Source organism: Lichenostomus cassidix, chromosome 1Aa, assembly GCF_008360975.1.
Source record: "Lichenostomus cassidix isolate B80296 chromosome 1Aa, HeHo_3.0, whole genome shotgun sequence".
Classification (NCBI taxonomy): domain Eukaryota; kingdom Metazoa; phylum Chordata; class Aves; order Passeriformes; family Meliphagidae; genus Lichenostomus; species Lichenostomus cassidix.
Genome location: NC_139480.1, coordinates 47462658 through 47478563, shown reverse-complemented (window position 1 = coordinate 47478563; position 15906 = coordinate 47462658). Strand labels below are relative to the sequence as shown.

At 44.7% G+C, this 15906-nt stretch overlaps 2 protein-coding genes across 6 annotated transcripts in view; one reads left to right on the top strand and one right to left on the bottom strand.

Annotated features, from left to right (window-relative positions):
• Positions 1 to 2923: 2923 nt before the first annotated feature.
• On the bottom strand, positions 2924 to 3957 carry SNU13 (small nuclear ribonucleoprotein 13). The gene is made up of 3 exons (XM_085049220.1): positions 3949 to 3957; positions 3761 to 3881; positions 2924 to 3186 (listed from the first exon to the last, which is right to left on the bottom strand). Exons 1-3 carry the CDS (start codon positions 3955 to 3957, stop codon positions 2924 to 2926), a joined length of 393 nt encoding a protein of 130 aa, XP_084905346.1.
• An 858-nt stretch (positions 3958 to 4815) lies between these two features.
• LOC146443701 (coiled-coil domain-containing protein 134-like) overlaps positions 4816 to 15906 on the top strand; it is a 45577-nt gene continuing 34486 nt past the window's right edge. For 3 of the 5 annotated variants that reach the window (XR_014849196.1, XR_014849191.1, XR_014849192.1), the window contains exons 1-10: positions 4816 to 4969; positions 5222 to 5345; positions 7740 to 7790; positions 9652 to 9725; positions 10504 to 10609; positions 11151 to 11354; positions 12535 to 12665; positions 13173 to 13287; positions 14087 to 14203; positions 14723 to 14822. Coding sequence is in view for 1 of the 5 variants with exons in the window: in XM_085048433.1 (XP_084904559.1) it covers positions 4847 to 4969; positions 5222 to 5345; positions 7740 to 7790; positions 9652 to 9725; positions 10504 to 10609; positions 11151 to 11354; positions 12535 to 12665; positions 13173 to 13287; positions 14087 to 14203; positions 14723 to 14822 (1145 nt within the window). In the remaining 4 variants the exon portion in view is untranslated. The remainder of the gene's footprint in view (positions 4970 to 5221; positions 5346 to 7739; positions 7791 to 9651; positions 9726 to 10503; positions 10610 to 11150; positions 11355 to 12534; positions 12666 to 13172; positions 13288 to 14086; positions 14204 to 14722; positions 14823 to 15906) is intronic. The other 2 variants (XM_085048433.1, XR_014849194.1) reach the window with 2 other exon arrangements.

The window sequence follows — 15906 nt, the reverse complement described above, 5'->3', positions numbered from 1 at the left end:
CACTGACTATGGCGTCTCTGCATCATAAAGACAGCAAACCTCACTGCAGTGTAAGAAAACACAATGATTTGTGTAAATGGCACCACATGAATTCAAGCAGCAGGTTGAGTCTGTGTGCTAACAGAGGCTATAAATGCGTATTAACTCTCCAAAGCAGCCAGTATCTTTTCCATCATCACCATTACAAATATTACTAGCAGATCTTAAAAGAAAAAAATCATTACTGGGAAGCAGTATCCAATCCCTTGGGCACAAAGCTAGCACTTCAAAAGCTGCACAGCCAGGTCTTCTATTTTTAAATGGTAATAACAAAAGCAGTTTTAAAACGGGGGGAAAAAAGCATGTTACCCGGAAGACTGCAAGCATTTATCCCAATTAAATTACTGAGATGGATAGAGCTTTTCCACCTCTGTATGAGTCAGACTATTGTGCAGGCTTCTGTACTCAAGTATGTGCTTTAAAAATAGAAGAATAGAAAGTTGTGTTGAGAGCCCTTGTTATATACAGTGTTTTTACTTTTAAAATCTTATTTATAGAGGCTTGCAGCTGGGATAGTTTTGGGTTTTAGACTTCCATCCCTGGCATACCCTGCCTATCTTGCAGCATATGATGACTAAAACCAATAAACAGTTGTTGCCCTTGCTTTAGGAAGTTACTAATTGTTTAGTGAAACTTTTAACTTTCTATGGGACATAAACATGGGATACCTGAGGTGTCCATTTTGGTCTGCATAGTGTTCAGAGATTCTTGTGTGTGGCTCACAAACTATCCTGTGACTGGTGTGTATTGTGGCACACATACTTGGAGCTAGCTATGACCACCCTTCTGGCACTGTGACTGTCATAGCTGTGCCAGCACCCTGCTCACTTCTACCTCCACAGCTCCTCCAGAGAGAGCAGCTAGCCCACGTTGAGCTCTGCACTACTGAAGCTACATTACCTGTTACATTTTCAATCAGCCTGCATTAGTTCTTTTTAATAAAGATTTGTCTAAGCACTCAATTTATTTTGCCCTTGGGCAAAGAAGTTGTTGTAAACGCTTGTCTTATCAAGGCTTGAAGAGTTGAATAGTGGGACTATCCTGTCTGTAACTCTGTGAATTGAGTTCTGCAAATACCCTTGTTTAATGTCTCTCTTGGCTTGCTAACCCTCAGGCACACTCTGTTCCAGGCTTTGGATGATTGTGGCATGTTTGTTCTAGGTTATTAGATTTGCCTCCTGGCTTTTTTTTTTTTTTAATAGCAGGCTATCACATTAAGTAGAAGTTTAAAAGGGATGGTGATGGAGTACTTCAGAGCAGAAAAAGAGACAGTTTTGCTTGCTCAAGTATCCTTTATTTCTGCTCCTTGTATGCTTTCTCTTACATCAGCTGTCTTGGTACAATAGGGCAAATCCTTGGCAAAACTAGCTCAACAGTCAGCAACAGTGGAAGGGAACAGGAGCCCTTCTAAACCTTATACACATAAAAGGACTCTGAAGTATTGGTATCAAGTTCACCTCAGCAAGGATTATTGTTATCAACCGTTTACAAAAATACACAAACATGATGTCTTCAGTCTTTCATGAGCTGACTTCATCTGCTTGGGATGTACTGACTAAAGGTATGAAGTTAGTGCCTCTGTGGAAACATTACAGGAAAATTTAATTTCCCTTCTGCTATTGCACCTAATGGTGTTTCCACACTAGTTTGCTTTGGCATCGTGCAATAGGAAACTGGTTTGATATTCCAACAGAGGGGCTTAGACTTTTCTGCTCAGAGCAGTAGTGGATTTCTTATACAATATGCCTTTAACTAAAGCTAGGTCCATAAAACCACCACTAATCCAGACTGCTCTTGGTGTTCCATGCTTTTCCAGAACATGAGATGATACAGCACCCTCTTGAGATACAGTTTATTTTATCTGAAAAATTGCTTGTTCTCTGTTTCCTTGGCCATGACTTAACAGGGTTCATCTTCAATCAGGTGACTACAGTGTGGTAGCTAAAAAGCATGACATACTTTTTATAATTAACAGCCAGATGTCAGGTACTTGTCAGCCACAACAGGCTGCTCTCTGCCCTGTGTTTTGTACTTAACTTCCCTAGGAAGCCTAACCTCAGTGGTAACAGTCCATGCAAAGAAAACTGAAGGAGTACAAATAACTGCACTGCAATAGCCTTTAGGCAACCTCTGAGCAGTTTAGCTTTACAAGCAGAAACATTCCAGTTAGTTGCAAATGCTTCACCAAGGGAATGACAATTCTATTTAGCTTTGCAGCATTTTTATTTTTTCTTAAAAAGTCAGTATTTAAAAATAAAACTTAAGAGAGTTCCCCTTGTGTACTGCCATAAGATTTCTGCTCCCCGCGCATCTCTTACAGAAGTCTCTTGTCTGGTTTCAAGAACAAAGGCTGTGCTACACACACTGATCTTGGCTCCATCTGCTGCTACACAGTAGCTGCTGCCTGCCTTATACCCAGCCTATGCTGCTCCATCACTTAATGACTCCAGCAGCCTGAGCACCAGGAACCTTTTCCTCAGTAGCCTAAACCGTTCAGAAACACAGAGTTACTTGCACCTGCAGGAGGCTGAAGCTTAGCAGAAATACTGCAACACAGAGAAAGCTGACAGGTGGGTTAAAAAAGCCCTGAGCAGGCAGATAGGAAGACAAGGGGGGGACTTTTTTTCTTTCGTTTAAACATAAAACAGGAAGCACAGTTGTACAGTCACTTTTCAAGAAGTAATACAATGAGAATGAATGTGTTGGAGTTGAATAATAGAAAAGTGGGGGGACAGGAGGCAGAAACACTAAGAATTAAGCTATTATCAAAAACGTGGCATTTTGAAATGAAACATCCATATCAAAACTATCTCAATTGAAGCTAAACATTAATTTCCCCTAATTTGCACTTTTCTATTTCACACACACACATGCTCATGGGCACTTAGACCAACAGTCTTTCTATGGCTTGCTGTACAGACTGGATCTGAGGCTTTAGCTGTGATCCCTCCTTGATGGTGATGGAGCAGGCGATGACAGGCCGGGAAACACCACACGCCCGGCCCAGGGCTTGCTTGGAGCGCACAAACACGTAAGGTACATTCTTGTCCTCGCAGAGAAGAGGGAGGTGCAGGATGATCTCCAAGGGCTCCGCATCTGCTGCCATCACAATGAACTCTGCTATCCCTCTGTTCAGTGTTTTGGTGGCTGTGAAAGAAACTGGAAAGTCAGTCTGGGTCTTTCTGGAAAGCACATCTAATGTAAAACAACTTTAGGAGATGTTGAAAGTGGCATCAGTGGGAAGGTGATCTAGTACATGGGACATGGGTTCTAAGAGATTATAGAGTTTCCTTAGGGATGGTGGGTTTTTTACAATTTTGACTAGGCGAAGCCCCAAGCAACTGTGAAGGGAGCCACTCTCTGAGCAGACTGCACCAGAGCTATCCTCAAACCCAAATCTTTTGTGGTTCTGAACTGGCTAGACGTCTGGTAATCCCAGTGCCACACCACTGAAGCATGCATGATTACAAACCATGCACCAGGAACACAATTTGGGAATTTACCAGAACTGCATATATCTGTTGAAAAGATTACAGCTTATTTCTGTCTCAATATTGTTTAAGCAGGCTTGAAGGAGGAGAAAGGAGACACACACCTGCAATAGCCAGATCTATATAAAATGAATGGTTTGCAGCTACAGAGAAAAGACAATCTCTACCCATGGCATCTCACAAAATCCTTGTTATGACTTCTAGCACACCGTGCAACACACAAGTCTCACCTTCATTGGCTCCCTTGCGTAACTGCTTATAGTTGCAGGATTGCTGCACAAGATCCAGCAGTGTTTTGGTGAGCTGTGCATCTGCCAGCGGGTAAGCTTTGGGATTCACTTCTGCCTCACTCTACAGGAAAAAAGTAAAGAATATCACAGCAGGAGCAAAGGAGGCTTTGGTCTTACCAACACTGCACAGGCATCATGTTCACCAGATAAATTAATTACTGGAGTCGTGTCACTATTCTCATCTGCTCTGCACATATAGAAGAAACACCATTGCATTTTACTCCTAAGAGACAGGATTCTTGTTGTATCAAAGTAAAAGGGAAAAGTAAGAAAGATACGCTTCACATCAAAGTAAAGAGTGTATGTAATCACACACCTGCACCCTACAAACCAGCAGCAGTGCCCTTATGGGGCAGTCTTCAAGCGTTTTATACCAAAAAGACTACATAAAGTAAAGCACTTCGGTGCACAATTTAACAGACTAACAAAAATTATGAAGAAACCCCTAGAAGAACACGTATCACGTTTGTTTCTGCAAACTTTAAGTATCTTCTGAACATCAGCAGCGGGGTGGCACAGCAGCGAGGTCACAAGCGGTATTAGCGACCGGCGCTGGCCTGTCCGGCTCCCGGGGGTGACCCCAGACGCCGAGTCCCCGTTACGGGGTGTCCCCAGGACCGCCAGCACCGCGGGCCTCCTGCCCTGCGGCAGCCGCACCCCCGTCAGCCCGCCCGGCCTCCACGTGCTGCCCGCCGCGCAGCCGGGAGGCGGCCGCGCTCCACCCCGGGCCCTCCCGAGGAAGAGGGGGAGGAAGAGGAGGAAGAAGAGGAGAAGGAGGAGCAGGAGAAGAAGGAGGAAGAGGAGAAGGAGGAGGAAAAAGAAGAGGCCGGGGCCCGACGCCACTCACCATGGCTGCGACGCGGTCGCTGCTGTCGGCGTGAGCGCGCTGTGAGGGAAGAGGCGGGAGCGCTGCTGGGTCGCCGGAAGGGAGGCGGTCCCGGGCGGCCCCGGGGCGGAGCCGCTGTCCCCTCACGGGGCGGAGCTGCTGTCCCCTCACGGGGCGGGGCCGGACGGCAAGCCCTGCAGATGCCGATGGCGGCGGGGGCTGCGGGGCCGTGCGACGGTCACGGGCCTCGCTGGGAGCTGCCGCTCCGCCCGCCGCTGTGCCTCGCCTGCGCTGTAGAGACCCTGGGCGACAGCAGCGCCTCGGTGGGCAGCGCCTGCCCCGCCGCCCCTTCCCGTGTGCAGCTGGGCCGCGGAGCTCCCCCTCAGCGGGCCCAGCCCTGCAGCCTCGGCTGCCGCTCTCCTGCGCTCAGTGTGGGGCCGGGGCCAGGCCGGTGTGGCCCTGGGCAGCCCTGTCGCCTCGGCACCCGGGCCCTGGTGGTCCTGTTCCCCTCAGGGTGGTGGGAGCAGCGCGGGGCTCGGCCCAAGGCCTAACGGGCTGCTGTGTTTGATCCATAGCTGGTGCGCAAGAAGCACGTCCTGTCCCGTGTCCGGGATGCCCTGGCCTGGCAGGCGCTGCCAGTCGTCCAGCTGCTGGCGCCAGAAGAGAGAGTGTGCATGCATTTGATAGGAACTCTCTTTGGTAAGAGCTCTGCTGAGGCCTAGTGCAGCAGCGGGGAGGAGGCAGTTACCTTTTGTTGAATACAAGTGAAGCTTCCCCACATTTGAAGCCAAAAAAAGGAGAAAAAGAATATTGAGGTGCACATCTCCACACTTGCACCGTTTTAAGTGTGTAATTGCTCTCTGTGGAAAACTGCCTGTCACTGATTTGGAATAGGTTAATTAATTTTCTCATTCCCCAAGGTAGTAGGATTGGCATGTTCATAAGGCTCTTGCAATTTTCCAAAGTATTTTGACGTGTCTGTAAAGTCTTTCTGGAGAGTAGGGAGTGCCTGGCATGTTACTCTTCTTGGAATGCCCTCCATTCTGGTCTCATGCCTCTGGAGTTACATGAAGATTCATACAGAAATCCAAGTGTGAGCTTAAAAAGGTGTTGCAGGATTTAATATCGAATGTGCAAAACACAAACCTATGTGGTGGGGGTTTTTCACTTTACATTTGTAGAAATCCTTGTTGCTGTACAGCTGAAACCTGCTCTTTTCTGGTGGGTCAGCCTCATAGCAGAATAGTATTCAGCAGGATGTCAGAAAGTGTCTTTCCAGTAACAGTCCCTGTGATCTTGAACATCTCTTGCTGGTTTCCATTTGCACAGCAGTGCTATGAGAAATGGATTTGAAATGTCTAAAATCTTGATGGAGAAGAAATAATGGTATAAGAGATGAAACAGTAAGGCAGCAATAGAAAGGTGGAGGGTAGGAAGAAGAGTGCCTTCAAAGAGCAAATATATCAGATTCCTTTAATTCCACTGTCTCATTTGCACATCACAGATAATTCTTATTCTTTGGGGGAAAGTTAACTTACAAGACCTTTTCCCTGCATTGACACACTGAATAATTCAGTGTTTGCCCATTGATTGCCCACAAATTGTGTTGTGCATTGAAGCAGCTTTGTTAGAAACAGGACTTTATGCGGGTTTAGTTCTTTCAATTGCACAGGGGGTTTTTTGTTTTTTTGGGGTTTTTTTTTTTTGAGTGTTATGTGCACACATAATCCTTCAGAGGAGCGGAAAGAGTGTTGCTTATGGCCAATTTAACCCTACACTGTATGGCCCTAACACAAAATACCCCAGAAGACAGGGATGCTGAGCTTGCATTTCAACACTCTTGTCTTCTTTAATAGTTCTCTGAGGAGAGAATTCTCTTTACGATTGGGTGGTTTGAGGACAGCTTTGGGTTTTACTGTTCTTGGTGTAACTCCTAGAGCAATTGGAATCCCAGTCTGAGATTGGGGCTACATGTTCATTTTTGATAGAGCTTGGATGAACCAAGGATCATTTGGTGCAAGAGTGTAAGAGGGACCCTCAAAAGTTTGAGCAGTGCTGTGGAGGAAATATTAATAGTGAATTCAGGAAAATATATTCATTTTTTGGAGAGAGAATATTGGAATAAACACAGGCAGAAAGAAGAGGGTTAAGAGAGGTGGAGTGTTATGTATGAGGAGGTGGTGAATTTCAGATAAGCCTGAATTTAATGCAGCTAATATTGCAATGTTCATTAATGCTATATGCAAATATTTTCTAGAGTCACTAACGATTGGGCAGATGAGGCAGGAAAAAAGCAATTTCTTCATCGGTCATAACATTGCTTTAGTTGGTCAAAATTTTGAGACATCATGAAGTCTTCAGAAGGGAGGATGTTTGATTGGATTTATTGAAATGAGTGGTTTTGTGTGGCAGAAGTGGGGATCTAAAGCATATGCCTGATGTTATAGGTTGGAAGGAGCTGGGAGGTAGAGTTTCTTGTCTGCCGGGGTGTAGTATAGTGAGCAGGAGTTTATTTTAATATATCCAATCTTATGCTCTCATAGTAAAATTAACCTCTGAAGCAATGCTGTCAGATTCAATTTAATGTTGGAATAGTTTCCATGTCATTTAAACCTGGTGTTCAGATTTAGTTTCAGTATTTTCATTACTGTGGAGGGAGAAGACTGTTCATAGTAACTGATATGAATGGAGTATACAAAGGACAAAACTCACAGCCAGGCTTTGACTTCTGTCCTTCTGGGGTGTTCTTTCAGATGTATAATACTGGACACACACAGTGAGATGTGGCAGTGCCAGCAATTGCATATTCCCTGACATAGGTGTAGCCATTGACTTCAACTGTAAAGTACATAAAAAATTTGCAAGAGAACCAAGTGTCTCATGTCCTTGTGTCCTGCTTATGGTGCCACCTTTTGCGATACTCCCTGAGAGCATCCACCCTTGTCTGACAAAGGCAGGCTGGTGTCGTGTGAATCAGGGAAAACAAAACAGTTTTGAAAAAGAATTTCAGCTTTATTTTGCAAGGAGGAGTTACAGCACTGGTGATCAGAAGCAGGAATGAGTTCCATGACCTGATTTTGGTTTATATTTTAGGGATGTTGCATTCTGTGGAAGACAGCGGTGCCCTGAACCTGTTAGTTGAAGGTGAGAAACAAATGCCACATCTCAATTACTGGCAGTTTGTGAAGGGGAGAATCTGTCTTGGCTGATACCAATAGTGAGATGCTCAGCTTTGACGCAGCTTCAGTGGGGAAGACCATCTATTATCCATGCAACAGAAATTAGCGGTCTGCTCCAATATTTGGGGGCAGGGTAGTGCATGTGGATTTAAATATTTAACATTTCTTTCACAGGTTCTGTGTGTGTCATGAATTTAGTATCAGATGGAAAGCAGTGCCTCACCCTTGGCGTCTTTGGACCTGACCAAATTATTAAAGCATGAAATCTATGGGATTTACTGCTTTCTCCTCAGGAGAAGAGGGTATTTTTTATTTAGCTGTACAGGCTGTAGATTCCTCTTTGTGAGCAGTCCCACATTTGAAATCTGAAGGAAACATCTGCAGGGCTGACAAAGGAATCTCTGCAGTCCAGTTAACCTTGGGCATCCCTGCTGAGTCAAGTGATATTAGCAGTGCAATGGTGCATTTCATGTCCAGCCATGAAAGGTAAAAGGATGTGTGACGAACTTTTTCCAGAGGGATTCTAGTTTTCAGACGCTTGTTTGAAATGGGGTTGAAAAGGTGAGAAATCTTTCTGTCATGTTACCCCTCTGTTGAGAGATGGATGCTCTCAAACAGAGCAATTTTAAATTAGTGTTACCTAAGTCTTGAAAGTTTTTAAAGTTTCTGAGAGTTTGGGGCAAGAAAAGGCTATTAAACCATCTATAAATCACCTGTCTCGGATATGCTTCTGCTAAGATGCATAGCTCTGTATCTGAAGTAGGTCTAGTATTGCCTTAGATATACCAAGAAATGGTGAACCCAGAACTCTGTGGTATTTCTTTTTGTGATGTTTTCCTAGGATACAAATCTAAAGTGTAGATTTTCCAAATGAATCATGCCATGACAGCAAGCTACATCCAATACAGCCTTACCAAATCCTGTGTAGGAATGTTGTGCAGAGTGTCTCAGTAAAGGGGCTATTGCCAAACTTTTATCTGCTGAACATTCAGGTGTCCAGTTCTAAAGGCACTGGAAGAGGAGCTTTGCTTTCTGAAACTGGCCTGCTGGTACATATGTGGCAGCACAGGCAGCCTGCCAGCATCAGGCAACTCCCTTGTGATTTTGTTTAGGGAAACACCAGGCGATGTGTTGCCACTGCCTGGCAAACATAATTTCCTGCTGATTCCTCTTATTAGTACAGAGCTGATAGAGTTCTTAAAGTTTCAGTGAGCCAAGAATAACAGCAGTTACTTGGAGCTGAGGAGGTAAACAGCAGCACACTGGTGACTGGGGCCTTGCTTTCTGGTGAAATGTGTGGGGTGACTGCAGTGGGGAGGAATGGCTGATAGACTTCACATGCCTTAGGGACAGTAGCAGCTGAAGGATGAGCTCTGAGTGTGCATCTGAGCATCCTCAGCAGTTTCAGTTCCGATATCTTCTCTGGAAGCATACATTTTTAAAAGCCAGTTTTCATACAGTAGGAAGCCTGGTCTATTCAATTACCAGAATTTTTTATGCTTTTAAGCTAGTTTTTTTCCCACATCCCTTCCTGATTCCCTATGTTTACTTGCTGTCATGAGGCTCAGTTTGTCACTTGCAGTTCATTTCCGTGCATGGTTTGTAGTGCAGCTGAGGCAGGACTGTTGTAATGGTGCCACAGAGAGCTTGAGCTGGGCTATCAGAAGTAATAGTGCTGGGACTACTGCTGTTACCCTGCTCTCTCAGCACCTCTGCGCTCATTTAATTTCCAAGCTCTTTGCTCACTGGTCTGCTAAAGCCCCGTGGAAGATGGATTGGGAGTGCTCTTATGTGTGTGTATTACTGATCCTGTTTCTTCTGCCTAGTTCTGGTACGGATTGTTGTGGAGCTGAAGTCAGAGCAGTACTTATGCTGCATTTTGGATGAAAGTCAAAAGGAGGTCAGTGAAGATGAATTCTTTTCCCCTTCCTTTCACTCTTTCAGAGGTTGAGGAATGAGTGGCCCTGCAAGACTGTGATGTAGCATCTGCTGCAGTGGGATCACAGAGTCATAGAACGGTTTGGGTTGGAAAGGATGCTAAAAATCATCTAGTTCCAACCCCCCTGGCATGGGTGGGGACACCTTCCACTAGGCCAGGTTGCTCAAAGCCCCATCCAGCCTGACCTTGGATGTCCTAATGCCAGTTGCCCTGTTGTGATTTTGGCAGTGGAGTCTACCATGGAGTTTTTATATTGTTCTCATGATGCCTTGCAGCCATATGGCTTTATGATACTCTTTAAGAAGCTGTGTGGTTTCCTCAGATACTTCTTTTCCTACCTCACTGTTTCAGTTATGTGAGGAGCTTTCCCAACCTGTGCCATGAGCTCTTACTCTCTTCATTCCAAAGTTTATGATGGTGCCATAAAAAATTGGGAAGTAGCAAAAATGGTGAGAAATGAATCTGGTTCATCTGCTCATGTAAGAGGTAGAGGGGAGAAAGGGGAAAACAAACAACAAGCAAGCGATCCCTTCAATTCATTTAAAGACATTTTGGAAACTTAATGTGGTATTCAGGGTTTTCCTGTGGTTTATCCTAAGTGGTGAAGAGGACCCATCTTTGGGAAGGATCCTGTTCTGGAGAATTATGCATCACTGAGAACTTGCTGGTTTGGATTCATTTCTGCCATTGGACCATGTCCTCATCAGTGAAACATTTTCTTTCTCTGTCTCCTCTACAGCTGTGCAAAGCAGCTACCATGAGAAGCAGCCTGCCCACATTTGCTCTCTTGGGCAAGCTGGCAGATGCCATCCCAGGCTTTGCTGATATACTGGTGGTAAAGCACAGTGAGTAATATGTCATGTCCCACTGAAGGGTGGCATTCACAGCCTTAATACACATACATGCATGCACTCCCCTGTCCACCAGACGAATTCATGAAGGTCACACAAGAAGCCTGTCCAGAAGTCAGTGGCATTCAGGCCTCCTGGGATAGAGGTCAGAACCTTCATAGCAGCCTTGTTACTGTGCTCTTAGCCAGGCAAAAGCAGCCTCTGTGAAGTGGGGTTGTGGGTCTGCCTCACAGGCAACATACATTTAAGTTTTTTTCCTTGATCTAGCACTTAGGGGTCAGGTGAGCAAGCTGCACTATTTGTGGAGGGAGCTGGGATGATGGATCTTCATGTGGTGAACAGTGAGCTTTGCTAGCTGTTTATTACTGTACCTCTGCTCAGAGGGACAGATGGTGCTGAGCACATCACCTAATTGTGGCATTCATTAACCTGCATGCACCAGTCTGTCCAGTGGGCTTTTGCAAGTTTTCAAAGGAAACAGGTTTGTGCTTTTAAAATGTCAGTGAATGTTTGCTGTTCCTGTTCCTCACACTAGATAATTTAGTGGATCATCTGCTGATGGGCTTGACGTACCCAAATGAGGGTATAAAGGCTGCTGTCTGCTACTTGTATGGCAAGCTTTACTCCTCTCCTGTTGGCACAGAACGTCTCTCAGGACACTTTGAAGAAAGGCTGTGTGGTGTCTTCTTGAACACCCTGGGGTGTGCACAGACAAAGGAGCTGCAGGTTAATTGTTTGGGTAAGGGACTGCTGAGAGAAACTGCAAGGTGCAAGGAAGGCTTAGAATAAGAAAGAAATCCTTGGCTGGTTTAGATGCTCTAACGTGGGTCGTTCCATAGAGGACCTTTATGCTGCTTGTCCAAAGCACTCAATCCTTACTATTACTCCATAGCAATCAAGTGGCCCAGACCTACTGCTGAACACCTCCAGGCCCCCGTGTTCCCTCAGGCCTCACATTTGCCCAGCACTGACATATTCAGTCTCTTCAGAGCTTGTGCTATGGCCTGATCATCGCTCAAAGTTTTGAATGCAAATACTGTGCATGGGCAGGTGGGTTTTGTAGAGCAGTGGGATGGAGTCTGAAAAATACAGTCTTCAGATGCTGGGCATCATGTTAATTAGATTAAAGAGCTGATGTGGAAGTGGCACTTTCTTGCCATTCTGCTTCCAACTGCATGTTTCAGCTGTTGCTGGGGAGCATGGTTTCAGCCTTTCTGACATCGCTTGTTTGTAAACCATCCAGGGAATTAATTTTTTTAGTAGGAGGCAAGCAGGAACTAGATTGCTCCTCAGCTCATCTACTCAGCTACTAGAAATGGATAATGATTCCTTTGAAAGTAGAATTCTGTAGCTCAGACACGATACCCCTGTGAGTTTGTGCTGATGTGTACTGATGATTTGCATCAATACCTGTAGCAATGATCTATACTGTTATACTGAGGGAGTTTTTTGGTGTGTGGGTGTCCTTTAGCTGAACACAGCTGTTTCTGTAAAAACCTGTAAAAATAGAAGGGGAAGATAAATGCCTGCCCTCTAGGAAGTGTTCCAGGGAAAATGTCTTGTCATTGGGGTCACTGATTGCTTGGAGAAGGATGCAGGTCAGGAGCTCTCCCAAGAAGCAGTTTCAAGTGTGGTTACTAACAGGACATAATGCAAGTAAAGGGCTCCTGGGATGCACCCATGTACATACATGTCTCTGAGAAAGAACAGAGAGCAGATGAGACCATCAAAAAACATCAGCAACAAGGGGTCATGGCAGTATCTGGGGACACAGTGAGAAGAAGCTTCCTAAACTGGATGTGAGGAGCTCCCAGAGAGGGGAGGAAGTTGGCAACAAATCTTGATCTGTAAATATTCCTGTGTTAATATAATTCCCATTGTGCTCTGTATGGTGGTCACTCTTGCTCCCCCTTTTGCAGGTTTGCTAAAGGAGCTGCTGAAATCTGACCATTTTGTTTCTATCCTTATGAATAATTCAAAGACAGAGGAGGAGACTGAGAACTCTGACTTTTTAGAAGGGGAAAATCCACTGCCACTTGTTCTCAAAAAGGTGATTACTGAAGTAGTAGTGAATTGTTGGTAGACATAAATAATTTGCTGGCCTACAAAGAATCTTAACTAAAGCATTGTATATGTAAAAGGCAGAGTGTTCTGTTGCCAACACGAGCAATAGAGGCTGCAGTGAGAAATGGGGATATCTTCACTGATCACCTTCTTGTTCATTCCTGCATCCTGGAGTGGGGAAAATTTTACTCCTGACCTCAGCTGATTTTACTCACTCATATTTGAGGTCTGATACAGCACTTGCAGTGCCAGCATGACTAAGCATGGGGGCAGAACTATTCTTACTCATGATCTTCTCTGTTGTGGTTCTCATGTATTTTCTTGAGTCTTTGGTTCAGTGTTTTATCTTAACTTAGCAAGTTTAATCTGTGGAATACATGCCAAAAAGAGATCTTAATTTATGTTTTAAATTTTAAAAAATAGAACAAACCGTTTCCTACTCATAGCTGCATAGTTATCTTCCTTTGTCCTTCTGTCTTTTGTTTCCCAACAGCTCTTGTTGACCAGAGATGAGATGTTACAGGCAGCGAGTTCTCACTGTATGGCTGCCGTGATGGTTCACTCTCCTAGCAGATATGCTCCTGCTTTTATCCATGCAGATGTCCCAGGTGACCAAATGCAGTAACATCCTATTGTTCATTCCCCAGTATCAAGGCTGCCTCTGGCTGTTTGGTTTAGGAATCAGGCTAGCTCCATGGAATCAGCTAGTGGCATAAAGTGTGTGGTGGCCATTTTATACCATGTGATTTTAGGAGTAGAAGGGGAGAGTATCTTTTTAAGTGAAAGCTTAGAAGCAGCTGTCACCAAGCAGAATGGAATTTCCACAGAGAGAATTTGGCTAAGTTCTTGAGGTCAAGGTCCTTCTTGCAGGACCTTAGATACATGCCTAAGCAAACTGGGGGTTCATCTCACTCCACTAAATATTTTAAGTTTGCTCAGATTTTGGTTTAGAATTTAGCTTTAGAATGCAGCTATGGGAGATAGTTTATTATTTCTTTGTAATCCCAAAAGGCAGAAGTAATCTCATTATACAAATTCTTTGGGAGATGTAAAAGTCATGAGGAAAAAAGATCACTGCATCTGTGGTAGAGATAGCTTTGTGGCTTTTCATTTGTGCCAAAGGCTAGATCCACAATTTAGCTCCTTCCTACAGAGTTTGTGCTGGGAAGATGCCTGCCTATGGGTCTCTGCTCTCCAGTCACCTTATTTTGAAGACTAGCATACCCCTGAGCATTTACTCCAGTCTCCATTCCTGCCATTTCATAGTACAGCCGTTCTCCCTGTGGCTGTTGCTATGCTTCCTCATTTCCTCCTCCTTCCTCTGTTCTGTTCTAGGAGCATCTGTACCATGCTGTGAGTAGCCTTTTACCAGGGTGACCTTATTTGTGTGTGTGTGTGTGCTTGCAGAGTTCCTCTTTGAGTGTCTCTTGTGCAAAAGTGAAATCCTCATCTGGTCAGTGTACTGCTGCCTGCTCCTCATGACCGAAGAGCGCCTTTTCTTCTCCAAGTGTCACACCGTCTATGGTGAGTCATCAACCTTTCTGACAGAGTGACTGCAGTAATACTTGTGCCTCTAGCTGAATTCCAGCGCTTTACACACAGTCACAATTTCCAGTCAGGATGGATAAAGGACTGAAAATGAGTATCTATCAGACATGTTTGTGATGTCCAGTGTAGCTTAAATTTACAGTGTCATTGTCCTAATTAGTTTCTGATGAGCATGAATTCCTTATAATAACCAATTATCATGAGTTACACTCCCTGAGTTACTATTAGATATTTCTGTGGACATGCCAAGAGAGGATTTAGTTAGGAAGAATTGTTAAATTCCTTCTGTTCTTTGGGACTTACCTCCAGCAGTGGAGGTTGAGACGTATTATCAGGGAGCTGAATGAACACTCAGCAGTTTTGGACAGTTATTTTTGTCAGTGACTCAGAAGAAAAATTGTTTGAATCTTTCTTTGTTTTAAAAGTTGATTTTGTTTCCATCCTGGAATCTGGAATGTTAAAAGCCTCTCTGTGACTTCTCTTGAACATGTGCAGGCATTGAATCTCTGGTGAGGAGTCTCCAAGGTGCCCTGCTGCTGAACAATGTGGAATTGCACAAACAAGGGCTTCTCCTCTTCTCTGAAATACTGAAACGGTAAGGGAGTACCCTGTCAGGTTTGCACAGGCAGAGTTTGGTATCCCAAAATGGAGGTTGTGGGGCTTTTGCATTTTCAAGTTTTCTTCCAAGACCAAATGTCTACACACCTCTAGAACTTTTGTGTGTGAAAGGTGATGCTGAACAATCGCATCTTCTTTATTCTTGCAAAGAAGGGCCTGATCGTTGCTTCTGAACCTCCCAGCTTGTCCTATCTGTGCCTGCATCCACCACTGTATCTGCCTCTTCCTGCTTTCTTGCCAGTCTGGGAGGTGAAATCTCTTCTCAGCTGCAGGGAGAGCAGGAGAGAAGGCCATGAAGGTCCAGGCGTATGTGAGCAGGCCAGCTCTTGCTAAGTGTGCCTCTATGACAAAACAAAGCATGCAAATTCCATGGCCTCTGGTCTTCTGTCATCATCTGAGCTCAATTCAAACTGCAAAAACAAATTCTAGGCTGAAATATTAATGTCTTCTGTCACTTTTTTCCTCTTGTTTTCTGCTAAGAAATAATATACACTGGCTTGTTTTTCTTCTGTGCTTCCTGTTCTTGCCTCTATGATCTTGTTCCTATCCTGTCATGCTAGTGACAGAGTCTTGTTTTTGCCACTTAGTTCCCCCAAGAGAGCCCTTGAGCAGAATTTTGGAAATGTCACAGTCGATTTTGTAGCAAGCGGCAGGGTAAAAAGGAGAAGAAAAAGCAACAGTGCTAGAACAGTGTGGTGATGCCAGTGTGGGATCTGTCAAAAAGAGAAAACCAGGATGTGGGAAACACTAATTACAGCATTTATGCTTGTAAAACAAAGAGAACACTCTGTGCAGTTGCTGTCGTTTTCTCGCACACCCATTCTGTTTCTCTGAGCTTTGCCTTAGAAATCATGTTTTATTTAGAATTATCTCATAATGGGGAAAGGGATCTCGTACTGGAACCTCTCCTCTTGGTTTTAGCTTGCAGCTGGATTCTTTTGTGTAAGTGAGCCACACGTTCTGCTGAGGTCCATGCAGGATGTTCTGCTCCCCTTGGCAGCATGTCAGGGATAGTGGGTAGCTCTCCCTGGAGTGCCCCTTGTGTCTCCCAGCACAATCAA

Excerpts from the sequence above, each read along its gene's own strand:
- SNU13 (XM_085049220.1), bottom strand. Across the intron at positions 3,187-3,760 it reads ACGCAAGGGAGCCAATGAAG|CCACCAAAACACTGAACAGA; the intron begins GTGAGACTTGTG and ends TTTCTTTCACAG.